This window comes from Calonectris borealis, chromosome W (genome assembly GCF_964195595.1).
Source record: "Calonectris borealis chromosome W, bCalBor7.hap1.2, whole genome shotgun sequence".
NCBI classification, from domain to species: domain Eukaryota; kingdom Metazoa; phylum Chordata; class Aves; order Procellariiformes; family Procellariidae; genus Calonectris; species Calonectris borealis.
Genome location: NC_134351.1, coordinates 3152389 through 3178031, shown reverse-complemented (window position 1 = coordinate 3178031; position 25643 = coordinate 3152389). Strand labels below are relative to the sequence as shown.

The following is a 25643-nucleotide window of genomic DNA, read 5'->3' as shown; positions in this document are numbered from 1 at the left end:
AACATCTAGATGGTACGTGGGGAATCCGGTACCTGGTGGCACGGTGGACCATGCTACAGCTCATGTAAAAAGCTCTCTCGCATCGGACATTTTGCTTGCGGGGCAGGAACCCTATGGCGTGCGCTTATATTCCCCGCACCCGAAGTGGGCGCTGGATTGAACTGAACTCTCTGAGTACCTTTGACTTATCCATCCTTTAAGTGGTTCCTTTCTAATGAAAATGGAAATAAAAATACTTTTAGGACTACACAAACATAGGCCAGTGTGTCAAGAAATAAAATGTCAAAATAATTTACATTTATTTCTATCTTAAACATACCTACTTACACGAATAAACGTAAGTCTGCTGGAGTGCTTGTGAGAACAGTTCTAGCCTGTCTGGGGTTGACTTTACCTGGGGGGGGGTCATTGTATTTAAATGTGAACTGATGGGGTTTTTTTCTCCTTTATAATGTTGTAACTATTGAAATGTGTGTTCTGGTCTTCTATTTTCTTAGTAAAATGCATTCCCTTTGCCTAAATTACATTTGATTTTGTTTATTCTGAAAAAATAACACTCGATCTCTACAGAATTGGTATGCAATTGCCTAAATCACCGACGTTATTTTTCTCCTTTTGTTCCTTGCGAATGATCAGCAAACAGGCACTTGGGCTGTAGGCCGATTACAATTTTACCTCAAAACGGGTTTTCTAGAACACCTGGCTGTTTGACAGCACTGTACGAAGGGCCTCCTCACAGGGGACTCCAGCATCTACACCGTATTTTAACCGATGCACAAAACCCGAGGTTCAGGCGGCGTGAGGCAGGGCCCCGGCAGCGCAGGGCCCTTCCCGCCCTGCAGCCCCGCCTGGGAGGGCGCGGAGGCGGCGGGGCCGGGCGGGCTCCGCCTGCTGCCGCCGGAGGGAGGTAGGCCGGGCGGGCGGGTAGGGGAGGCCGGGGAGGCGGGCCGGGCCTGCGCGTGACGCGTGTTCTGACTGAACCCTGCCGTCCCCGGAGCCGCGTCCCCTCGCCGCGGCGTAGCGGGCTCGTCCTGCCGGCCCCTGCCCCCGCTTCGGGCCGTTCCCCACAAGTGCTCTCGGGGAGCGGCGGAGGGCCGCGGCCCGGGGGGGTGGAGGCGGCCGGGCAGCCTGAAGGGTTTCGGGAGAGGTTGGACCCGCGTCCCAGCCCGCGGACACAAATTCACGGCGTAAGGCCCGAGGCCAGTTCAGCTGGGAAGTTGTTAATCGGCTTTTACACTGAGGAAAAGGCAGCCGAATGTTTATTTCTGCCTTTTGGGGGGGTGATGGATGTTTGTCCTGGCCCCCAAGGTCGGGTAATTACATGTTGCACCTTGGTGTGCTTGGAGGACCCTGCTAGCACAGCGGGGAAGAGGACTGCTTTCCCTTGTGGCAGCTCTAAAAGCAACTAAACCTGAGAAATAGTAATTCTTTTCCTTGGTAGGTATCTGAAGCTGTTGAGGCACCTGGAGTTTGAAATGAGGTGGAAATACATCTGAAAACGAGTCAGGAACTAAGTCTGGGAAGACCAAGGCCGGAGAAAGCACGCCCCGTCAGGCGAGACAGCTTCGTGCACGTGGAAGTTCTGCTCCTAACGCAGCTTTCCGAAGGTTCTCCTCCTCCTGCGGACCAGCCAGGCTCCTCATCTGGACAATGTAGCGGATACATGAACAACTGGGGTATGGCAGCTGATTGTATAGATCCTTCTGCTGCAATAGGCATTCCGTGATCTGTCGCGCAGCCTTCAGGCTACGTAAAGGGTTTAATTTTTCGCTTAACACTGATGAGAAGTAAAACATCAATCGCTTTCAAGGATGCCGTTGCAAAGTAAATGAGGTCGCTCCCGCCCCTTGCGGTCTCTGAAGTTGTTTTGAGGGGAGCGAATCTTTCCCCTCTGCGTTGCTGGGCTGCCCCACTCCTGATGTCCAGTAATGGCATTTAAATGTCAGAAGTGGCTGGTTGGTGTTAGTCAACCTGAAAAGGCTTTTAGAGGAAAGCACATGCAGGAAAATTCAAAGTTTAAATAAAGCGAAGAAGAAAGAACAGTGGGTTTAAAGATTAGAGCGTTTCCAGCTGGCTGGGGCTGTTTCTTTAGGTAATGAGCAAAGGTCGCGTCTTGCGTTTGGGCTGCGTGTTTGCAACCTTCTATTGACATAAAAAGGAAATCTGCTGCTTGTAAATATTGTGTTGTCTGAAAGTTATATCCTACTTTTGGGAGGTTTTATTTTTATTTCTTCAGGGAAGGGGAATTTGATTCTCATGCTAAAGTACATAGGATGCCTTTATTTAAAGCAAAAAAGTTTGTTTCTTTCCCAGCATAAATATCTATGTTCAGCGGCTCAAAATCTCTCTTTCAGGTGGCATACCGACGTATTTAAAATGTCGATGGATATAACTTTCCTTGGCACAGGCTCAGCATATCCCTCTCCAACAAGAGGAGCATCGGCGTTAGTGCTTCGCAGGGAAGGAGAGTGCTGGCTCTTCGACTGCGGAGAGGGAACACAAACACAACTCATGAAGAGCCATCTCAAAGCAGGTTTGTGCTGTTGAAAGGTATTGTGATGAGGGAAGGGGAAGAGTTTCATGAGATCTAAACAAAATACTTTGTCCTCATGCTCGTGGTATTTGAATACATACTAAACATGCATGAGCATCTGAAGGTGCTGGCAGTTGGGCGGCAGTTGCTGAACCTGCTGTGCAGTAATCCTTGATTGCCCTTTGGAAAAGAGTTTGAGAACCAAACTCTCCTGAATTAATTTCTTGGGTTTTGTAATTTCAAATGTGGACCACAGACCAGCTTTAAGCTGGCACAGTTTGTATTTGAAGACAGCTCTAGACAATACCTGCTGTGAGTCTTCTTGTCAATAAATATTGTGCTTTTATTTTCAAGTAAAGTTGTGTATTCGTGGTAACTTTTACATTTTGGCAAATAAAGTAGAAACCAGACTTACCTTCAGTCGCTGTGCTTTTGCTGTCTACAGCGGCAAGAGCAGACTTCTGACTCTCAAGTTATAAAGATGGAATTACCAGTTATAAAGAGAAAACCAACCTCCTGCTCCTCCAAAATCTGAAGCTATCAGGGGATTTAATGACCAAGTGAATAGACTAATTTTTATTAATTTTACTGATTTTCATTAAATTGTTCTTAAATCAAAACAAAGAGATTCTGTCCTCCCTATTGCTCGGTCCTAACAGATGCTGGAGAAAATGCCTTACCGCAAGGAAGTGGGAACTCAGCTAGCAGAGGAGACTGAGGCAGCCTGATTAAAGTACATGTGTCTGTAGTGAGAGAAAATTCTGGGCTTTTTTAAGCTAGCAAGGGCAGGGCCCGGTGCCTGAGAGCTGGAATGAGACAAACTCGGACACGAAACAAAGCCCAAATCTTTAAGTGCAATTTTTCATCTGTTTGAAACAAACCGGTCAGGAACCGTGGGGTTCTTGCCTTTTAAAAACTTTGAAATCAAAACTGGATGGTTTTTGGTTTGTTGTTTTTTTTAAATTATGTTGATTTCATGTGCTAGATCCAAAACTAGGAACAACGCAGATGCCACTTTGTATTTCTCATTAGTCCATGTAATATAAGAAAGCACAACCACTTTCCAGCATTTCTTTGCGTTTTAATATGGCAGATGTCACCAGCTGATTCTGTTCCGTGCTTGTAGGACGTTTTGCTTAGAAGCATCTAAAACTTTTGTCTCGGCAGTCTTTTCTTGACAAATCAAGCCAAAATAAACCTTCTGTGGAAATTTATTGCTACTGTGGAAAAAAAAAATACTTTGTGGTTTGGGATTTATTTCTTAAACACTGGTTTTATTTTAATTTCCCTCCTTCCTTATTTCCTACTTCTTGCCAAAAAGTGGTTATTTCTGAGTTGTTATGGTATTCATTTATGTTCCTATCTTCTTCTGGTTTGTTTTTCTTTTCCTGTTGTTCTAATCAATAGGCAGAATTACCAAGATTTTCATAACTCATCTTCACGGTGACCACTTTTTTGGACTTCCTGGCCTGCTGTGTACACTCAGCCTCCAAAGTAGCCCTGACCCAAACAAACCACCTGTTGATATTTATGGGCCAATAGGACTGCGAAACTTCATATGGAGGAGCATGGAGCTCTCCCACTCACAACTTCTCTTTCCCTACACTGTTCATGAACTGGTACCTACGCAGGACCAGTGCCCCGCAGAAGAATTTAAGGAGTTTTCTTACTTGGACAGAGATGAGGTATCTCCCCAGGGAGCACGAGGGAGAATACTCCACCTGGATCCAGTAGAAAACTCTTACTTGCTGGTTGAGGATGAGCAGCTAGTTCTGAAAGCATTTCGCCTGTTTCACCGCGTTCCTTCCTTTGGCTTTGTGGTGGAAGAGAAGCCCCGGACCGGTAAACTCAATGTACAGAAACTGAAAGACCTTGGTAACTACTTTGACTTACTTTTCTTCTTTTTAATTTTTTAAATGCCTAAACGCATGTGTTCAAGCTGAGTAGCGACTCCAATTTTCAGCAAATGTAACAAAATTGTGTTCATAGGCAGTTGAAATCTTTTTATGACCACCTTTCTAGGGGTTCTAGCAAATTAGAGCTGCTGTATCTCTCTGTAATCCATTTTAATTCAATTTTCCACTTTCTGTTAAAGACATTTTAATACTTCATACCGATGCAGCAGTCTGAATTGGTGTGTAACCAATTAATAGTTTGTTGTGCCAATTAATACTGCAGACCATTCTCATACTGGGAAGAGCAAACAAGTTCAGACGTTAGATTCTTCAAACACACTTCCTGCTAATGTTATAAGCTCTTTATTTGTATGAAGCGTGTGAAATATCAATTGCTCTTTATATTGAGGTTGTATTTTTTCAGTGAGACAGCTCTATATACAGTGTATTTCTTCTTAAGTGATTTTTTTTTTTAAAAAACCTGACACTCATCATAATATTTATGGACTCTTTTGCTTTTATTCACCAGGAGTTCAACCAGGTCCTTTATATGGGAAACTGAAGAATGGAACAGCAATCGTTCTAGAAAACGGAGTAACGATTTCTCCATCAGACGTCTTAGAAGACCCTATTCCTGGAAGAAAAATTTGCATTTTGGGGGATTGTTCAGGGGTGGTTGGAGATGCGGCCGTGAAGCTTTGCTGTGAAGCAGATGTACTGATACATGAAGCCACGTTGGATGATACCCAAGAGGAAAAGGCCAGGGAGCATGGTCATAGCACTCCAAAAATGGCATCGGATTTTGCAAAATTATGTAAAGTTAAGAAACTGGTTTTGACTCACTTCAGTCAGCGGTATAAACCAGCCGCTCAGAGAGGCGAGGGAGATACGGACATCACCGAACTGAAGAGACAGGCAGAGTCAGTGTTAGATGGTCAAGAAGTAACACTAGCTGAGGATTTTATGACAATAGAAATTCCAATGAAAAAGTAAAAATAGTAGTGTTAGCAAGTTCTGTATGAAGACATAAAGTAGGATGGTGTTGGATAGCACTTAAAAATAATGGTAGGGTTTCTGGTATCCAAATTAGTTCTCTTCTGTGGCACGCAAAGAACCGCTGCAAACTGGAGAGAGTACCAGATACAGTTAGCGTTGCTTTTGTAAAGCAAGAAAAAAGGATACTCCATCATCTGGAACTTGGAATAAATTCCTAAGTGATGGTTTCGGACGCCTAGTCTCCCAAGAAACCGAATGTGTAGGCTGGTGCGAGCCTTCAGGGGTTTTCCTTGGACCACAGATTCCTAGAGCAGAGCACTGGATCATTTGGCTTAATACAGCCCTCAGGAAGGTTTGTGTTCTGAACCAGAATTTAAGATATCTTGCCTGTTACAAGCTTTTGAATAACATCTATTTCAAAATTGTATACAGTATTTTGTAACTGTTATCCAATTTCTATGTAAGAGGGCTATTACACTGACAGTAATAAAGTATTTATAACCCTGCCAAGTGTTTGTAACTGGGGGTGTTGCTATGTTCAACTTGAGGACCTCTTATAATTCTGCCTTTGTATATGCAGTTTTCTCATAAATATAGTTTAGGCTTCCTGTCAAAAGTGAATCACTCTTAAAAATTTGATTCATTTAGAGCTCTGAAGTGAGAGCCCTAAGTTTGCATACCTATTCCCTGCATCAGTAAAGTTTTGGAAGTATGCTGTGGCAGTCTTTAGGCAGATGACAAGTAGTCTTTCTTAAAGTGTTTCTCCAAGTGCATTTTCAAAGGCAAATTATCCTGATAAAAGCATATTTGTGTCTGTAGAAATACTCCTATGGGAGGAATTTCACCTATGGATAGCTCAGTCTGTTTCTGCAATGACTTTATTCTTTCAGTTAAGGGACATGTAGACCAACTTTATCTCATTTTCTTCCCACCTCAAAACAAACTAGAAGTTGAAGTTTCCCAAATTTTAGCTCAATTTTCTGGTCAAAAGTAAAAAAATCTGTGCTTTTGAAAAATCTAGCCTAAATATGTTTCCCCTAGCATGGATTCCTGAAAGCTAAAACACTTCATAGCTTTCTAATAAACACTGAAAACTCTGGCAGGTTTAAGGACAGCTTAACTGTACTTTTGTTGAGTTGATGGTAATGCAGATGGAAAATGAATCTGTTTTAATATACAATTTCCCTCCTTGCTTTAAATGTAGAATAACAAAGCTCCAAAAAACAAAAGCACTCCCACTCTTTAAAGATCTCTCCCTTGTAAATGGTGCACCGCTCAAAGGTGGTTTGTGTACAGTGGTAATCCTCACCCAGACCAAGCTGGTGAGATGAGGATGTTAAATCCTGCAGATAATTTTTCTATACTCTTCACATTTTCTTGACTAAGAGTGTACTCAGCTGTAATTAAGCAACAGTTTTCAAAGAAAAAGGAAAGGAGTGTGATCCTAGTGTTTGACTAAAGGGATCGAATTGAGTTGGATGGCTTATCCCAACCCTTCAAAGAGACTCTATCTCACCTGCGGTTACGGTAACTCCGAACTGAGTTACACCAATATTAATATTTCATGCTTCAAATATGCTTCAAATGTAGAGGAAGTCTTTGATTTCTTTAAAAAAAAATATTGGGAAGAGTTGCAAACTTGAAGATCATGACTTCTGGAGCAGAAATTCACTGATCTCTATGACTTCTCTCTTAAAAATGGTGTAAAGCGGCCAGAGTCTACAGATCATGCAGTGGCACGTTCTTTCCCCCCCTAAATTGTTTTTCTTTTGCAAGATAGAAATTAATGGCAGGTGCAGAGATCTTGATACCACGCTCTGCTTTATGTAGTCAAAAGCTGAGCAGACTCCAGCTAGTCTATGTTTCATACAGTGAAAGAGTAACTTTCTTCGTTGTCCTGACCTGCTCTGCTACATCTGCTTCCATTCTGGAAAAACTGAAAATTCCTATTTCTAAGCCATTCACAGTTGTGATACGAAGTTTAGGGAACAACTTAAACGCTTTGTGGAAATTCACTGGGTACCACCTGCAAATGATAGAATCAAAGGATGGAAATAAAAACAAGGGACAATCCAAAAGTCTATGCAACCTGAAATGTGTGCACCCACCGCTGCAGCTCATCTCCCCACAGTGCTGGATCATGCTGCTCCAGAACTGGGTTATCCATCCCAGCGGTAAATACATTTTTGCATTTGTGTGGTTAGTTAATTGCTGTGAATTCAGGAATGTCTTCAGTTCCCATTCAAATGACGGAGGGTGTGGGTAGGTGTGTGAGATGAATCGATGGCGCAGGCTCCCAGCGTGGAGCGAGCCTCGCTCCTCCGTGCCCCGCGGTCCAGCTCAGCGTGCCGGTCCAGTGCTTGCCTGGCTAAACAACCACTGGTTCTTGCTAGCCTGCAAGAAAACGGCCTCTGGGCTAATTTTCGGCTGGATTATTGAGTCAATTAGCGAGCTGTCTTGCTGCACGACTTGTACAAGGGCTGAAGGAAGGAGGGTGCAGAAGTGCTTGGGCAGAAATGGGGAGCTGCTTGGGATCCCCCCTTTTTAGCAGTAGTGAGCTGATACATTGCATCAGTCCTACCGCATAGCTACATCCTAAATATGTTTTAGGATCTAAATCCTAAATAAGAACGGGTCAATTTGGATAAAGAACAGCAAGGGGAAGAGTGTATCAGATTGAAGCAGCAGGCCAGGTCCTCTTCAAGTATTAGGTCTGGGGACTTTGTTGCACAGAGTTGATGTGTTAGCGCATTTTTTATGGCAATTTATTCTGTACGGACAATCAAGGGAGGAAATGCTCATTTCGTCTAAGCTGAGAAGAAAAGCTGCAAGTTGCCTGGTCTATATTGAAGGCCGGATTAACTATATGGCTGTCATTTTTAAAAACAGTTTCTTTTTGGTATGTTGGTGAAGGAGGGTACATTTAGTGCTGGAGTTATGTGAAATTCCTGTATTTTCAATTTAATATATTTTAGTATTTGTAATCAAGTTATAGTTGTCTCTTTCTTAGCAGACCCATGTGTCTTTGCTTACCATGGTCCACTCTTCTCTCTAAGTCTGGATACTAAATTACTTCATAAATCTGACTGCTAGTGAGACTTGAATTAAATTAATGGGAACATGTGTGCCTGTAAGGACCATAAATTGTCTATTTTCTCAATGAGTTTATCTTTCCATTTGTTAATTACCAGGCAACAAAATTCCTTTGCATTAAAATATATTTGCCTGAGAGTATTTTGTCTGACAGCAGGTAAAGGACTCCGGTCTGGTCCCGTAGGGACTGGGAGGGTATTTTAACAAATTCTGGGTATGTAAATGAAGATTTTTTTTTAGCTTTGAATAACTCATTTTAAAAATTCTCCTGCTTTCCTGGAAATGTTCCTCAAAGTTTGGTTCCTTTTTTAGCTGGTACTAGCGGAGGGACCTGATAAACTACGAAAGAAGCTTTTTATGTTACGGGAAGGAGGAAGAAGGAGGAAATAAGACGTGAAGAGTTTCGTAACAGAGATGTTCCTGCGTTTTACGTGTAGCTGCTAACCGAATGGATGAGCGCTGATCAAAGGGAGTGAGGGTAAGTCTTCCTTCTGCTGAGATCTGCATGAGCTTGCAAAAAAGGTTGAGAAACAAGTTACCTACAGCACAAAAATGCTTAGCTGCTCCGAGCGTGGTGCAGTCTGTGTTGAGGATGGAGAGCTCGAGATGAGTCTGGGCTCTAAATCCAGCTGGGAAAGAGATCCTTGATGCTAGAGGTGGTTCAGCCTTTGGTATCAACCACTCCCTATGGCCCACGGTGGGACTCTTCATCTGTCAATGCAGAAGAAACATGATCTTCATTTGGGAGCATTTTTATTTTTCTTTAAACAGACTTTTAAAATAATTTGCTCTTACTGAATTATGTTCATTTATAAGGAAAACGTTATTAATTATTTAACTCGGATGGCTTCATGGTAGAAATCTAATTTCTGGCGAGGTGGTAGGACTGATCCAGGTCTCACTGAAATTGGTGGTTTGGCACATAGTCACTAGAACAACTTAATGCATTTTTTATTAATAATAAAAACATATTGATTGGGATCTTGAGGTACAACAAGTTGCAGAAATTTGATCAAAGTAACATTTTGGGGAGGGGGGCGGGGACGGATGCTAAACCACAGCATGTTAAATTGATCCTGCTAGTACCAGCATTTGATATTTGAAAAATGTTTGAGAGTTCAAAGGAGTTTAGGTGCACTGGAAAAAGAATCATTTTGTTGGACATGGTATCCCTGCAGCCTTTCAAAATCATCTTAATGGCCTACGAAGGTCCTTCCTAGGACTAATTGTTGCTGGAGCTGTTTGGGTTTGGATAAATATGAGGCAGCAGCTCAGCATCTTCCCTGGTGAAACACTTAACCTGGTGGTCACCCCAGTCCCTTTACAGCTCCAGCTCAGTCCTTTCCTTGAGTGCTGGTGCTGGCTGCGGTGGGATTCGCTCTGTGTCCCCCACAGCCACCGCACACGGAGGCTTGTGGACACCATGCCGAGCTTGGGACACCGGAGACGGATGGTGGCACCAGCTCAATGGCTTGTGCATCCCCAAACTCCACGTTTCACCATCTGATTGAGCAGGACATCGCAATGATTGCTTTATGAACCTCAAAACAGACATATGTATAAACACAGAGAGTTACCGTGACGCATACAGTACTTTTAAGATAGCTAATTCAGATCCTTTCAGATTTAATACATGCTATAGAACTGAATTAATCACACTACTCCATAACCCAGCTGCAGCGTCATCACTGGGGATTTCCTCATTGAATTTGCAGCTTGTTCACACCTGCTTGTGAAATACGGTGAAAGATTGCACTGAATTTCCCAACATCCTTTCATCTCCACTCTTAAAACCAAAATTTTGTGTATAAAGACAGCTGCCTGGTGAAAAGATGCTTGAAACGCAGTGTTAGTAATGGCAGTTCGTGGCATCCCAATGGGATGTGGTTCATGGTGTGCCTTGAAAGGAAACCAGGGCTGCTGCTGATGGAAGGAAATTTAACGTATTATAGTTAGACTTATTATTTGTCATTATACAACCAATAGGAAATCAGAAAATTATACTGCTTGGTGCTCAGCATTAACATTTTGCAGTTTTCGTCCACATCTTTGAGCAAATTGTCTCCCTGGATGGGGGGCTGCAGCTGGTTCTGGAAGCAAAAGGGGAAGAGACCATGTCCTGATCCAATGTCGTGAGAGGTTTCGATATGATCCCAAGAGCAAGATTAAGACACAAACGAGGTCAAATGCCACATATCCTAAACAGCTTTTATTATCAAAAGTAAAAATTAGTAGCGATAGGATAGATTAGAATAAAAGACAGAAATCAAGCAAGCATTCGGGATAGAGTTGCAAGAATAGTCACCACCATGGACCCACGGCGTCCCCGGGGTCCAAGCCTCTCGGTGTTTCGGCGGTGGGCGATGGCGGTAGGGCTTGTCTTGGCAGTCCTTTTTATTCTCACTCAAGGGCTGCACTTTCCATTACAACAACACGTACTTGCACGTTTCTGCATTCCTGCACACGCGCATACACTTCACGCAGGACCAGCCCCGCTCTTCACGCGACTGTCGCACGACTTGGCAGGGTGTTTCTGCACAAACCGCGGGTCTCCATGGCCTTGTCGCCGTTCTTACCGTCTTCAGCAGCCAGAGAAATTTTTGCTTAGACAATCTTTGGGACAAATGTTCTACAGTTCGGTCTCTCACACCACCCCATGGCTCAAAGGTTGTTTCAGGACCCATGGCGGTTTTGAGAAAAGATAGTTATGTAGAAAAGGCCAGAAAAGAGCATTTCATACAATCCGCACTACTGACGGTGTGGTTCGACGCACAGCGTGAATTTGTTTAACACCGTCAGGTGAAAAGGTGGTTACAAATTGCATATTGGTTACAACACGTTGAATTAACTATAAAACACGGAATAATACATGGTAAAAATAACAACATGGCAAATCCACATAACAAATAAAATAAGAGTCTTGGCAAATCCCCACTCAATATGGACCAGGTCTGTAGGGTGAATGGGACCCAGAACTTGATGGACAGCTGCTTCAAACACCAGCAACTGCAATGCCTCTTCATGAGGCTCAGTCCATTCCCACTGGACCCCTTTTCGCAACAAGTCATGTAGGGGTCTTGCAATAATTGAAAAATCGGGAATGTGTTTTCTCCAAAACACAAGCAGCCCCAGCACATGCTGTAAATCCCTTTTCGACTCCGGCATCTTAATCTGGTCTAGTGAGGAGAGGGTGTCCGATGGGATATATGTCATTCCTCCCTTCCACCAAATCCCTAAAAACTTTACTTCACTCGAGGGTGTTTGTATTTTCTCAGGCGGAATCTTCAGCCCCAAACTTTCTAGATGGGAAATTATATTATCTTGAGTTCTCTGAACCCTTTCTACCTCATCCCCTCCCACAAGAATACCATCAATATATTGGTAAATACTGACCCTCTTCTCTACCTGAACTCTTTCCAGCTCCTGCGCCAACGCATGGTGGGCTAATGTGGGGGAGTGCTTATATCCCCTGCGGGAGTCGGGTGAAAGTGAGTTGCTGACCTTCCCAAGTAAAAGCGAAACAATCTTGGTCCTCAGATTGTAGAGGGACCATAAAAAACATGTCCTTGATGTCCACCATTGCCATGATCGGGTGGGCTTGTTCCTGGATTGTAGCTATAAGCTCAGCAATATTTGGTACCGCGGTTGTCAATGGGCCAGTATTTGCATTAAGTCTACGATAATCTATGGTCAGCCTCCACTTGCCATTGGTTTTCATACTGGCCACACCGGGGAGTTAAAAGGGGAGTGGGTCAGAACCACAATGCCCTGTCCTTTTAAATCCTCTATCACAGGCGTTCTTCCCTCTCTGGCCCCCAAGGGTATCGGGTAAGGCTTCACATTCGTAAGCTTCGAAGGGGGAAGTGGCGGCACGGCTTGTAGCAGCCGAATATCCATCGTTGGAGAGCCAAATGACCACTGTCTCCCTTTATTATCAATCCAGGTCCTCCCTTTAAGAACATCAAGTCCCAGGAGGTTGAGTGGAAATTCTCCCACAACCATTGCTACCGTGGTGGCAATATCTTCCCCCGGCAATCGTAGGTTGACCATTGCTAACGCCTGTGGTTGAACATGGCCAAATGCATCTGCTACGAACGGCCTCTGTTTAGAAAATTTAACCCCACAGCTAGTAGCATCTTTCATTTTGATAGCTGAAATTTGAGCCCCAGTATCTACCAAAAATGTGACCGGGACTCGTTTCGGCCCCACAACGCCTGTAATTAGTAAATCACCCCGGCCGTTTTCTGCGAGCTGTCTGATATATACCCAACCCGCTCACCATCGGAGGGCGAGGAATCTAGTTTCCCGCCGAATTTCGAGGGACATTTGTCTCTGATAAGTTGATCAAAGAGGGTGCACTGGAGGTGGTATTTTTAGAACCCGTCTCTTCATCTGCTGGTTTATCGGGCCATCCTGACACTAGTTTTTCTAACTTGTCAGTCGGCAATCCATCCGTTAAGTCACGCGGAATCCCCTTTTGCCATCCCTTTGCCCACAGACTGCTGCGCTTATTTGGGATGTCCCTCCCTCCAGGTGGTTTAGCGAGGGGTGTTCTTCTATCACCCCCAGGGTGCGGAACCATTTTTACTTCAGCTCGCCTCAGGCCCCTAGAGTCTATTTTAGTGGCTGGAAGGTTAACGGGGCCATACTTGCGCCCGTAATTGATCAATTCTTGGGCTACCTCCCCCCAAGTCCACATTTTCCTATCCGGGGGCCAGCGGTGCCGATCGGGTGTAAGTCCTTCTAAAGCAGCTGCAACTCTTTCGCCCTGAGGCACTGCCTGTATTCTCCCCTGTAATTGTATACCAAGCAGCTTTAGGGAATCGGGGAGTCCCCTTATAAGGGGAGTCACTCGTTCAGGGTCTACCAGCATCATCATCGGGGACTCCTGCCTGGGCTCCAACTTCCCATCATACATCATCTGCAAGCAAGCTGCCTTCTGCACACTTTCCACCAACTGATCCACAGTCCCCGTGACTGCGAGGGGATGCCCCCTCTCCAGGGGGTTCAAACCCCCCGCCCAATAGGCTGCCCGCTGGGTTAAAGACCAAGGGGTGCGGTAATTCCTGGTAATTAAAAATACTCCTGGTCCCCAATACCCCCGCGCCTCCTTTTCACTTAACAAAATCTGATCCCCCCAGATAACGATACTCTCCACACATACTCCGTCTCCGACTCCCTAGGGGTTCGACCAAAATTCTTTTTTAACTTCGCCAACTCAGTTTTAACCAAGGGTCGCAGCAAGGGCAGTTCTAATTTCTCTACTTTTTCTCTCGCTGGCTGCAAGTCGTCAAAAGAATAACCAATTTCTGGTCTTGGGGATATTTCCTCGTGGGCAGTGCCCGCAAGGAGTTGCTCCTTAAGCGCAGTCTGCAGATGTTTCACCTGGTCTCTCTCTCCTTCAAGCTGTTCTTTTAATTCCGCCACTTGCCCCTGAAGGGACCGAACGAGGTTTTGGAGGGATTCAACAATCTGGGATTCCACAACGCGACAGCGTTCCCTCGCCTCTACAGCAGCGGCCAAACTGGCACCAAGAACAGCACAAACAATCGATTTTCCCCTTCCTGATCTTACTCTCACATCCTTGTGCAAAGCGCTTGTTCGATCAACCACACTCTGCAAATTATACCAGTTTCCCCGAGCCCAGTCCACCCTGGGCACAGAGGGTCGTGCATTATGTTTTTCTAAAAATTCAAACAAAACTTCTCTCCCCAAAGGGGCAGTTTTAGTATCACTCATCTTACATAAAGCAGGGAAGCGGTCGTCTCAGGAAGGCAGCACCTAAGTTTGAAACACAGACCCGCACCCCTTACTTTCCTGAGAGGTCTCGCGTATTTGGGAAACCGTACGGCACTCTCGTCCCAAGGGATCCTGTCCGTGACGCCAATTTATGTCCTGATTCAATGTCGGGAGAGGTTTCGATATGATCCCAAGAGCGAGATTAAGACACAAACGAGGTCAAATGCCACATATCCTAAACAGTTTTCATTATCAAAAGTAAAAATTAGTAGCAATAGGGTAGATTAGAATAAAAGACAGAAATCAAGCAAGCATTCGGGATAGAGTTGCAGGAATAGTCACCACCATGGACCCGCGGCGTCCGGGGGTCCAAGCCTCTCGGTGTTTCGGCGGTGGGCGATGGCGGTAGGGCTTGTCTTGGCAGTCCTTTTTATTCTCACTCAAGGGCTGCAGTTTCCATGACAACGACACGTACTTGCACGTTTCTGCATTCCTGCACACGCGCAGGACTTCACGCAGGACCAGCCCCGCTCTTCGCGCGACTGTCGCACGACTTGGCAGGGTGTTTCTGCACAAACCGCGGGTCTCCGTGGCCTTGTCGCCGTTCTTACCGTCTTCAGCAGCCAGAGAAATTTTTGCTTAGACAGGCAATCTTTGGGACAAATGTTCTACAGTTCGGTCTCTCACAGACCGTGCTTACAAATTGCAGATTAGTTAATGATTTTTTTTTTTTTAAATGATATACCTTGGAGAGCGAGAGGAAGCGCTGGTGCATAACTTGCACAGAGGCTGGTGCAGGCAGCCTGCGAGCACCTGGATTTGCTGCGCTGTGGTCCACGAGTCCTGCACGGGACATGTTCCCTGTTGAACTGGAGCTCTCATCTCCCGTCCGTAATGCTTCAAAAACTCTAGAAGTAGATAATTCACAACGCACTCAGCAAATCCCGGTGTGAAGAGGCTTCAATTACATCTACCCAGGAAAAGATGACAAATGCAGCAGCATTTTACATTGCTTTTCATCAGTAAGATCTTCTTAAGGATGTGGAAGTGACTTTAAATGACTTAATAGTGTGAGCAGGAAATTTTGAGATGGCAATATAACAATTTTTTTAAATTTCCATCATTCTTAGTTCTTACCAGAGTAGCAGCGATAGCACACCAGCACCTTGCCGAACACCCCACTTATTTAGCAAAAATATGTTGCGTTTTGCAGTGGATATGGAATTTTGTGCACCTTTTCCCTTCTGTTTTGTATTCTAATGGTGGCTCAACACCACAAAGTTAGAAAGATGTAACCTTCGAGTTTAAAAAAAATTAATCCTTTCCTTTTCAGCTGAATTCCTTTGGAGAGTTTGCTCCAAAGGAGCAAATGAGGAATGGGAAACGGGGTTGCATTTGCGGCCCTGTGCATTTGTTGGCGTTGGATTTGTGGGGCTTTGCACTTTTGGAGGTTGCATTTGCGGGGCTGTGCATTTATCGGGGTTGCATTTGTGGAGCTTTGCATTTGCAGGGCTGTGAGTTTGTTGTGGTTGCATTTGCAGGGCTTTCACCTTCTGGGGGTTGCATTTGTGGGGTTTTACACTTCTGGGGGTTGCATTTGTGGCGTTTTGCACTTGTAGGCGTTGCATTTGTGGGGCTGTGCACTTGTTGGGGTTGCATTTTCAGGGTTTTGCATTTGTGGGGGTTGCACTTGCGGGACCGTGCATCTGTTGGGGTTGCATTTGCAAGGCTTTGCACTTATGGGAGTTGTAATTCCGGGGCCATACATTTCTGGGGGTTGCAGTTGCCATGCTATGCATTTATGGGGGTTGCATTTGTGGCCCTGTGCATTTGTTGGGGTTGCATTTGCAGGGCTTTCAACTTCTGGGGGTTGCATTTGTGGGGTTTTACACTTCTGGGGGTTGCATTTATGGGGCTTTGCATTTACGGGGATTGCATTTTCGGGTTTTTGCATTTACAGGAGTTGCGTTTGCGGACCTGTGCATTTGTTGGGGTAGCATTTTTGGAGCTGTACCTTTTTGGGGCCGTACTTGCGGTCCCAGGAGCGCTGCCTGCTCCGCCCGGCGCGTCGCCGCCGGACGCCAACCACACAAATAAACCTCCAAATGCGCCCGCCCGCTCCGTTCTCCGGCTCCCGCCGGCGCGGCAACCGCGGGGCGGCGGGCGCGCAGGCGCAGTGGCGGCGGGTGGCGGCGCGGGGAGGGGGGGTGGCGGCGGCGCGGAGGCGCTCGGCTGTGGCGGCGGCGGGGGGGGTGTTACCCGGATGTCGCGCATGCGCGGTGGCGGCTGGACGTGTCGGCGGCGGCCGCGGAGCGCGAGCGGCCGGAGCCGCGGCAACAACAACAACAACAACAACAACAACAAGAAGGCGGCGGCGGCGACGGGGGCGGCGGTCGCGGGGCGGCCGGGTCCCTCCCTCCCCCGCGCCGCGGGCCTGTAAGCGCCGCCCCGCCGGCCCGGCCCGGCCCGGCCGCAGCCCGGGGAGGGGAGGGCGGGGGGGCGGAGGCCTGGCCCGCTCCGCCGCGCCGGGGCCGGCTGAGGCGAGGGAAGGCTCCCTCCCCCCCCGCCACCGCCGCCGCCGCCGCCGCCCCTCACCACAGCCGCAGGCCGCGCCCGGAGAGCGGCCGCTCCGCCGCCGCCCGCGGCCCAGGTAACATCCGCTCTCGGCTCCCGCCCGCCCGCCCGCCGAGGCCGCCCGCAGTGCGCCCCCTCCTCCCGCCCGCCTCCCCCGCCGTCTCGGGCGCCGCCGGGCCGCGCCGGGGGCGCGCCGGCTGCCGCTCCGGGGAGCCGGGGCAGCGGCCCCCCCCTCCCCACCCGCCGCCCGGGGGCTTCTCCTCGGCCCCGCTGCGCTGGGTTCCCCTCCCTGGCTCCTTCCCCACCTCCCCCGCTTTCCCCGAGCGAGAAAAAAAGATGATCCCTCCCCCCCCCCCGCCCCCAAACTTTTAGTTTTTTGTTGTGTTTGTTTTTTTTTTAAATCTTCGTGCCCGCTCGTAAAGGTTCTCCAGCCGGCCTGTCCCCAGTTAAACTTTCCTCCGCTGCCGTTCGTGCAGACCGCTCTCTTCGTGCTCTCTCCCGCACGCTGGAAAATGCCCTGGATGGTTTTGTGTGAGCCGCTTCGCGTTTAGTTCTCCGAAATCTGCCATCTTATTTGCAATAACAGAGAACGGTGCTTTTAGCTGATTTTCAGGCAGCGCGGGGCTGCTCAGCACAAGGGGTGTTAATTAAAGGTTATTCCATCTTTACTGGTTTTTTCCTTCCCGTCCCCGTTTCTGGGGGTGTTGGGTTTTTGGGGAGGTTTGTGACTTGCTGTATAGTTGAGTCTTCTAGGTTTTACTACGGAAGGCTGGTTAATTTACAGGGTAATCTAGTTGTGGGTTAGGTGTGTTATTACTTAGAGCCCAAATTGTGCTACTGCAAACCAATTGTTGTCAAACACATACGGTCAGAGTAGGATCGTGGTGTCTTTTACCACCGCTTCTCAAATTATCTTGGTTAAGAATGGTGTGCCACTGTCAACAGGCAAGAGTGATTTCAGACTGTGCGATAGCTGTCATCTTTTAAATTGTAAGACTCTTGTACTGCTGTTACTTCATTCAGTAATGTAGGTAATTCCATGCAAGCTTGTTGAAATAGCTGTACTGCCCTATAAAACTAAACGTGTTTTCATACTCCAGTGTCATGATAAGTAGGCAACTTGTCCTTCTGGCCCTCCTCTTATCTTGGCCGGATTGCTACTGGAAGGAGTTTCTTCTCACTTTGCATTCATGAACCTCTTTTGATTTGCTTGTTGCATAAGCATGCATGTTTAATATTGATATAGAAACTTTATTTCAAAGAGCTGAAGCCTAAAGAGAAAAGTAAGTGTCTCAAACTGATTAGAATTCCTTTTTTAAGTAGATGGCTCTTTACATAATGCATTCAAGCGCAGCTAACACAATAGGGATGTGAGTTTTGAGAGGTATCAACAGATTTAGTGAAGAACAAAGGTGCTGAGAGCAGATCTGTCGATCCTGGTAAAGAGCAGCCTTCGCCGTGCTGTTGTTAAGGTCCTGCTGGAATTTTAGGACTCTGTTTTCCTACGTTGTTAACCTTGTGAAAAACTCTACTTTTGGTTGGGGCTGGAATTTTCCATGCTTGCTTTGCCCAGAGGTGATTTTTTTTTTTTTTAAGCTCAAACAAATGCAGGGAACATTATCCCTGTGCAGATTGCAATAAAGAACAGATGTTATCTAATACACCTATTGCTAGGGTATCGAAACATTACATACAAGTGAAAAATCACACCATTTCTGCCTCAGCAAGGTTTGACTCTTCCTTTTATTGCTTGGCGTAGCCACAATTGTTTCCTCTGTTTGTGAGGTTTTGAAAAACTACTATTTGTCCTTGTTGAAGGAAGCCTTCTGCAAGAAGATGGATCTTGCAGGATACTCCAAGGAAGAGTTCAGTTCAGGTTTGCTCTGTCATTCTACAGCAAGGACTACCATCACCTTCTGCTTTCTGAATGTGGTCTCTCCTGCCGTTCCCAGGTTTTCATCCCCTCCTTACCCACGGGTACTAGGATGAGGAGGGGATGACCTCTTGCTCAGTGGGACACCAAGGGTGCACTCTCGGAGTTGAGATAGCGCAGGGTGCCTAAATCTGTGTTGTGGAAATAGATCCAGTTGTAGAGGAGTTTACTGCCCTTCCCACTCTCATGGTGTAATGTGCAGTGGTCTTCCTTCTCTGACCATACAGAAGCCTGTATTGAAAAGAGGAGTTTTTTTCAGCTGTATGCTTTCTCAAAAATAGAAAGTAGAGAGAGGGAAGGGGAAGCAAAATGAAAAATGCAACTTTCTACGATTGAAAATATGTGCATATGTAGTCACATCAGCATAGTAGCGCTACCTTTTTCATCGTGTCCTGCCCCCCACGCATTCAAAGACAAGATAAGGATTTGGATGTGCTTTTTACTGTTGTATTAGTTTCTTGAACGAGATTAAAATACCTGGAACCTTGTGCAGCAGAAATGTTTGCTCCGTTTACAGGGTCAGTCTGTTGCATTTGTGAAGTGCTTTTGAAATCAGTTGAAGTACACAGGTGGAAGCTGAGAGGAGTAAAGATGCTGAGAGCTGCAGCTGGGCAGCTACATCAGATCAGTTTCTTCCACAAAGAAATGGCTGCTCACGCTTTTTAACGGTGGATTTATGTTAAGATGAAAGAGTTGCCGCTCAGAGTTGTCTTAAAACTCTTCTCCAGTTCCTTTTATGCTGTCATGTGTCTTAAGTTTTTGTAGCTGCTGACAGTGAGATGAGCAGAATTGATACTGATGATTCAGATACATGCACAAAAATAGTATTCTGGGGAATGTTAGCTCTTACTGTACAGAACAGTGCGAGTGCAGTACCTTCATAGTGCTCTTTCTCTTGCTCTTTAATGCTAATTGTTCTTACGTCTACAAACATTTTGTTCCTGTTCACCCTTTGGGCAAGCAGATAATAGTCTAATGTGCTGGAAAGTATCTGCAGTTTAATCACTTATTCATATCTTCATCAAATCACGAGCTGCCTTTTGTTTTATTGGTTTATGGATTTTTCTTTATCATGTTTATCATAAAACTTCTACCCCTGCATTATTAAACAGCAGAACTCTGTAGTAATGTTTTGGTGGTTAAAAGCTATCAAACGCAAATGCTGCTTTTCTGACATCTTTGTGTTTGTCTAATTTTGGAGGCGACAGCTTATGCAAGAGCCTTTCTTGTCCTTTATTCGTGTGAAATGTTCTAGCAAGATGTCAATTTGTACGCTATTCTAATTAGCCAGTTCGTTAGCATTGCATTACTGCCTGGTATCAAAATGCTGAAAATCTGTGACTGGGATGGCTGTTACTGGTAAATCGTGCTCCCAGAGCATCAGCTTCAAGCAAACAATTCTTATTTTTTCTTAGATATATTTTTCCGAAAATTACTTTCATATTTGCAAGTTGGAAATACATTTTGGTCGTTCAGGTATTTTTTGCGTTAATTAATTTCCCTCCTTACCCCAGTGTATGATTCCCCAGAATTGCAGGCTGTACATCTTTCCCTTTGATATTATACGGCACCATAGGCCTTGATCTGGCTGTGGTCTTTCTTTGTTACTGCGATATACATGTTTTTATTTTCTTTTCTCCTTGGAAGCTCAGACGGTATGATTATTTTTTTTTTTTGAAGACCATAGTAGTAATGTTCACTTAAGTCATGGCTCATCTCAAAGGATGTTCTGCCTGCAAATTATCTGACTTGCTTAGATCCTTTGACAATATCTTACAATGGATAATGGCCAAGTTATCTCAAGATTCATAGCGTAGATAGAAATGCTGTATTGTACCTAGTGAATGCCATTAGACACGCTTACTTGCCTTACGTTATCGTCTTTAGCATCCCTTTACATGTTTGTAACACCAGCCCTTACATGGATAGACCAGTACTAAAAATTCTCAGGCTTATATATTTACGTGCATCATAGAACATTTTTGCATAACTGCTCCTAAAAATCTACGTTCATGTTATTTAGAATAGAATAGTTCAGTTGGAAAGGGACCTACAACAATGATCTCCTGATGATCATTTGAAATGCTCTAAGGTGATACAGGACTGTTGTCTGATCAGTTTGTACAAAAAGGTGGCAAATCTCTCTCAGCCTTGCTGTTTAAAGGCTTCCTGAGCCCCGAATGTGTCATCTGATACTTAGCATGTGTAAAATCTTTTTTTCTTTGATTTTAACTTTGCAGACTGGTTGGATTTCCATCACAACTGTTTATTTCAGGCTTCTTGCGCATGTAATTGCAAATCCACATTGCATTCTTCATTTGCTTCTGATGTGTCGGTGTATGCTGTGCGTTGCCCTGCCTCCCGCATTTGGCATGTTTATCAGCATCTCTGGACCTTCAGCACCATGTCTGTATCTGGAACCTCTTTTCTGAGCTGATCTGCAAGACTGCTTCCCTTTCTCCATCAAAAGCTTTTCAAAGGGCCATTGCTGCCCTGACACCTGCAGGAACAATTTTTCCAGTTGTGCCAAAGCTGTACTATATTTTTTAACTTTTTTTTTTCCTTTAAATACAACACTTCACAATTCTTAGCATCTTACTTTTTAAAACAAAGCGTTACTTGATCACTCCTAATCACACTACTTCTCATGTAGTTTGTCCTGCAAACAATGAAGTCTCCAAGAATCTCACGTTGTCTCATTTGGAAAATATCTAGTTTGCTGTAGAAACCTGTCGAATAAAATATATGCTAAGAAAGTGACATGGTGGGGGTTTTGGCCTTTTGCCCATATCTTAAAGTAATTATCCAGTGGCATTTGGACTGTCACATTTTTAGACTGAGTTTCTTGGTGAATTTGATCCCTCCGCAGCTGTGATTGGCTTAAACCCTACTGTAAATGAATAGGGTAGTGTATCATATCAGCGTCGGGCTTGGATTAACCATCTTGCCCAAGCTGTTGGATTGCTGATTGCCTGGATCATATTCCTTTGGGTTACATCCCTGACTTCCAGCTCCATCCATAACCGCCTGGTTTGTCTGTGTAAGCGTATTATTTCCTTTTCTTGTTTGGGGTTGATCGTTCTCCCCAAATTGTAAAGTGTGGCTTTTGTGGGAGGAGAGGGGGAAGATAAGTGACTTGTGAGTGTAAAAAGGACTCATTTAAGGTTGTTCTTAATATGTAGAAAAGAATGTGAGTTCTTTTTAAGAAATCTGGATTTGTAACTTCTCAGGAAATTTCAACCGCATTAGAGAATTGGAAATGGGAATTGTTTGGAGGAAGGGATTTTTCAGAGAAGTTTCAAAAATTGCTTGGCTGAATGGCTGGGGCACATTGATGGGGGTTTAGGTGAAATCTCTTTTTTTTTTTTACCAGCCTCTGCCCTTACATCTCAGTTGGGCTTCTGTATGACTGTAGTAAAACCTCTGTAAAAGCAAGGAAATCAAGTCCATGTGTTTTTTCTAACCATGAAAAGCAGAAAAACTTCTTTCTTTTTCTAAAATGTTTGTACCTTCTTCAGACCGTGCGTGTGTCTGCCTACATCTGTATGTGTCTGCATGCTTTTTTGATGAAGGATTTCAAACTGGAATATACCTCAGCAACTCTTGGGCCTTCCAAATCATTGTATCTCTTAAATAGCTAGTATGCTGCCTGAAGAGTTGCTGCAAATATTTGGAAGTCGTGGCTCATGCTGGTTTTGTTACCCTTGGTTTTTGGCATGTAAAAGCACTTGTTCTTAAGCAGTCATAGCTTATAATATTATCTTGCTGGTGCAGCTGAAGAGATACTGGCAAACAAGGTGGAACATTAATTTTCTATTCCATAAATGCATTGATTATCGCTTTGGGTGTGATCTCATCTGCTTTTTGTACTTTGCTCAGTTTTCTCTAGTTGACCAGGAGCACCTTGCTTCCACAAACGGGAATTCTCTCCTGGAGCTCTGAGCTAGCACTGGGTTTTCATAGCTTTTGCAGAAGATGCTGAACATTAAACCTGGTCTGTGTTTTCTAGTCATGCTAGTAAAAAGATTGCTGTTTTGAGGGAGAGGATGTAGCAGTTGATCTGAGAACAGTGGAATAGTTTGAATCAGTACAGTGCTTACTTTGCTTTCCTGCCCATAAGATAAATGTAAGTGCAATGAGGGCACTAGTGTGAGAGCTCAGTAATGTTACTTCCGCGTAGATAAGTCAATAATATATTTGATTTTAGTTATATGAGGTAGCATACTATTATAGGTGCCTATGTTTTTAGAATCTATTTATATTGTTCAGGTAACCATTTCTGGCAGAATTATCCACAGACATGAAAATGAGGCATGTGGCACCAGTGTTGCATTTTTAATTTTAGACAGCTGCTTCATGTTTTGAATTTCATTGCACAGGCTAAAAAGATACATCACCCTTCAGCGAAGCAGCCGTGGGGGAGTAGGATGTACAGAAGAATTATGGTATTTGTTCAAGTCTGCATCAGTCTTGGAGGAAGAGTTTCAGTTAATGGTTACTTACCAGTTTGCTGAGATAGTAGCGTGTTTGCTACAGATCATTAAAGGTGTTTTTAATTAGCTGGCGATCTTGACTTCTTTTGTCTTTCAGAATTGTCTCCTCTTCAGAGGATCTTATTCTTGTTACAATACTTAGACTATCACAGAACACTAGTTGTTCACTTGTTCTGTAACATACTTGTTAATACTTAGTTGTTGAAATAAATTACTTTCTATAACATAATAAGGTACTTCTCTATAACTTTGTAACTTGTTAGCATTTACGTTAGCTTGTCCCTTCTTTTTTTTTCCTTCTGTGTTCTGCTCGCATCACACTATAGCAAAAGGGAGGGAAATACCTTTTTGTTCCTTGGTCGGCCTCGGTAGGTGAAGCAGAGAGCTTCACTGCAAGCGCTGTCTCCTGCTTTTCTCATGTTCCCTGTCTCTTCTCTCTGCCCTTTTTCCCCCAAAGCACTCTCTCGCCCATTGCTGTTTCCATGAAATTCCTGGGTAGAGAGAAGTAAGAAGATCTTTGCTCAATACATTTGGCCCTACCTATTCACTGTACATCTAAGCTTGAGCTCTAGTGTGGGATCATCTGCTTGGGCGGGGGTTCTGCTAAGGAACAAATTTGAAGTTTCATGCTCACATCAAATAAATGTTAAATCACACAAGCGTACTGTTGTTTTGCAGAACATCTAGCACCCCATGTCTGAGGGCAAGCTGGAACCTTATCTTCAAAGGCTATCTTCTAAAAATACAACGCGTTAAGATGGCATTTTGCTTTTATTTGCACACATGAAAGTAACATAGTAAGAAGGTGGTAAGGCACCTCTTGAATGTGTGACTCAGTTAAAGATAGGCTTGTAGAGCTATTTCGTGAGAAACTAAATTTGTGGAATGTAAAAACTTGGCTTGTCTGCAAAATATACTAATGCTTCTGGAGCTTCAGCAGAAATATGTCACAGCATTTATCAATATGTGCCAGATTGGTGGCCACTGACCTCACCCCCTTTTTCTGGGGATCGAAATTGCAAGATTAAATAGAGGATTTCTGTAGAGGGGACTTCTAAAGAAAGGCTCCTGAATTACCATGCAATTACGCACCAGCAGTGTGTAACAGTATTCAAAATCCTAAACAAGTGGCCCGGCTTTCAAAAGTGCTGAACAGTCAGAAGCTCCTATTGAGCGCAGTGACAGCTGAGGGGTGACTCAACATTTCTGAAGATCATTCCACTTAAATAAGGATTTATTTGCTTGATTTTAGTCTTCTGAAAGTCAGCAAGCAAAATTCTCATTCATAGTTTTAGGGATGTAAAAGGCAGAGCTGGATGTCTAATTTTAAGCATCTCTTTATTTAAAGCTCTTTTCGCTAATAGCTTTATCAAGTCACTTATTTATGATTACTTATGCATATCTATCTGGGATGCTGTTTTATATTTAAGGAAAATGATGTTCTGTTCTGTTTTAGCTGGCAAGCTTTTATGAATTTATGCGAGTGGGAGTTGCCATGGAGAATGACTGGCAGGTTAAGCTTGACTTTTAAAAGAGGCTTATTGAGTTGAAGCACAAAAAACCCTAGCATTGAGGGAGAAACTTCAGTAGCTAGGTAAAATGATCTTACTCAAACTTTTAGGTAATTGTTTTCCTTTGGGAGAAAATAGGTCCAGAAGCATCCTTACAAAAGAAGAAAACGATTGAAAATGGGGGTGGGGGGGAAGGATTTGTGGTGTGTTTTTTCCAAGTATACCAAAGCATGCTGTATTCAAGTTGAAATTGGAGAAAATATTAAATAGGGAAGACTTTGTTTCCTTTTGTAATTGTGCTGGATTTGTGTTACAATATTCCTTTTACAAGAAGGGAAGCCATGCATTCACACTGTAATTTGTGTGATGCGTTAACTTTCTAAATTAACATCCCACTCTTATTTTTGTGCAATGCATTTGTTTCCAATAAATAGCTGCTACTACTGTACCTCTAATAACATGGCAAATTCCAGTGCAGTAACAGGTCTTTGACTGGCTGTGTTCCTCAGATAATGTGAACAAACTTTTTTCCTTAACTGTTGAAATCAAATATATTTTATTTACATTGTTGAGAATAACATGTTAGTTTCAGAAAGACTTACATTTTAAAGCTTACTCAGAAAATGTAAATGTAGTAAAATCACTTGGGTGTATTTGCTGCCAGTGTCTTAAGAAAGTCAGACCACATAGTTGGTAGAAGGGAGTTAGTGGATGACTACCTGAAGCCAGAGGTGCTTGAAGAACCAGACCAGCTTTTTGACAACATTAGACTCCTTTTCTGTGAGTGCATAAAACCTGCTGTCCTCTGTTTCTGGATAAAGCAAGATAAAGCATAGTAATTAGCTCATTCAGAATTGAGAAAATCAGGCCAGCTCT

General features: G+C 44.4%; 3 protein-coding genes across 10 annotated transcripts in view; 2 read left to right on the top strand and 1 right to left on the bottom strand.

Annotated features, from left to right (window-relative positions):
- The first annotated feature begins 1036 nt into the window (after window positions 1-1036).
- On the top strand, window positions 1037-5934 carry LOC142074683 (zinc phosphodiesterase ELAC protein 1-like). 2 transcript variants are annotated; one of them, XM_075135466.1, is made up of 5 exons: window positions 1037-1187; window positions 1442-1676; window positions 2355-2533; window positions 3941-4408; window positions 4958-5934. In XM_075135466.1, the coding sequence occupies exons 3-5, from the start codon at window positions 2377-2379 to the stop codon at window positions 5419-5421; spliced, it is 1089 nt and encodes a 362-aa protein (XP_074991567.1). In that variant the 5' UTR covers window positions 1037-1187; window positions 1442-1676; window positions 2355-2376; the 3' UTR covers window positions 5422-5934. The 2 variants fall into 2 exon arrangements, with proteins under 2 accessions (XP_074991567.1, XP_074991569.1); XM_075135468.1 differs by lacking the exon at window positions 1037-1187 and adding an exon at window positions 1195-1313.
- Window positions 5935-12762: 6828 nt separating this feature from the next.
- LOC142074824 (uncharacterized) lies at window positions 12763-14488 on the bottom strand. The gene is given in 4 exon segments (XM_075135705.1): window positions 12763-13656; window positions 13659-13797; window positions 14092-14170; window positions 14472-14488. Coding segments are annotated over 4 exon segments (1077 nt in total). The 3' UTR covers window positions 12763-12814.
- A 2043-nt stretch (window positions 14489-16531) lies between these two features.
- LOC142075132 (mothers against decapentaplegic homolog 4) overlaps window positions 16532-25643 on the top strand; it is a 32070-nt gene continuing 22958 nt past the window's right edge. For 5 of the 7 annotated variants that reach the window (XR_012670789.1, XR_012670788.1, XM_075136174.1 and 2 more), the window contains exon 1: window positions 16533-16906. The gene's annotated coding sequence lies outside the window, so the exon portion shown is untranslated. Of the gene's footprint in view, window positions 16907-25643 lie in introns of all 7 variants that reach the window. The other 2 variants (XM_075136173.1, XM_075136172.1) reach the window with 2 other exon arrangements.

What these genes read in the sequence shown, in the direction of transcription:
- LOC142074683 (XM_075135466.1), top strand. Translation starts at nt 2,377, where the DNA reads ATGTCGATGGATATAACTTTCCTTGGCACAGGCTCAGCATATCCCTCT. An exon ending in GAAGAGCCATCTCAAAGCAG is followed by an intron (nt 2,534 to 3,940) that starts GTTTGTGCTGTT and finishes TCTAATCAATAG; the next exon opens with GCAGAATTACCAAGATTTTC. An exon ending in ACAGAAACTGAAAGACCTTG is followed by an intron (nt 4,409 to 4,957) that starts GTAACTACTTTG and finishes TTTATTCACCAG; the next exon opens with GAGTTCAACCAGGTCCTTTA.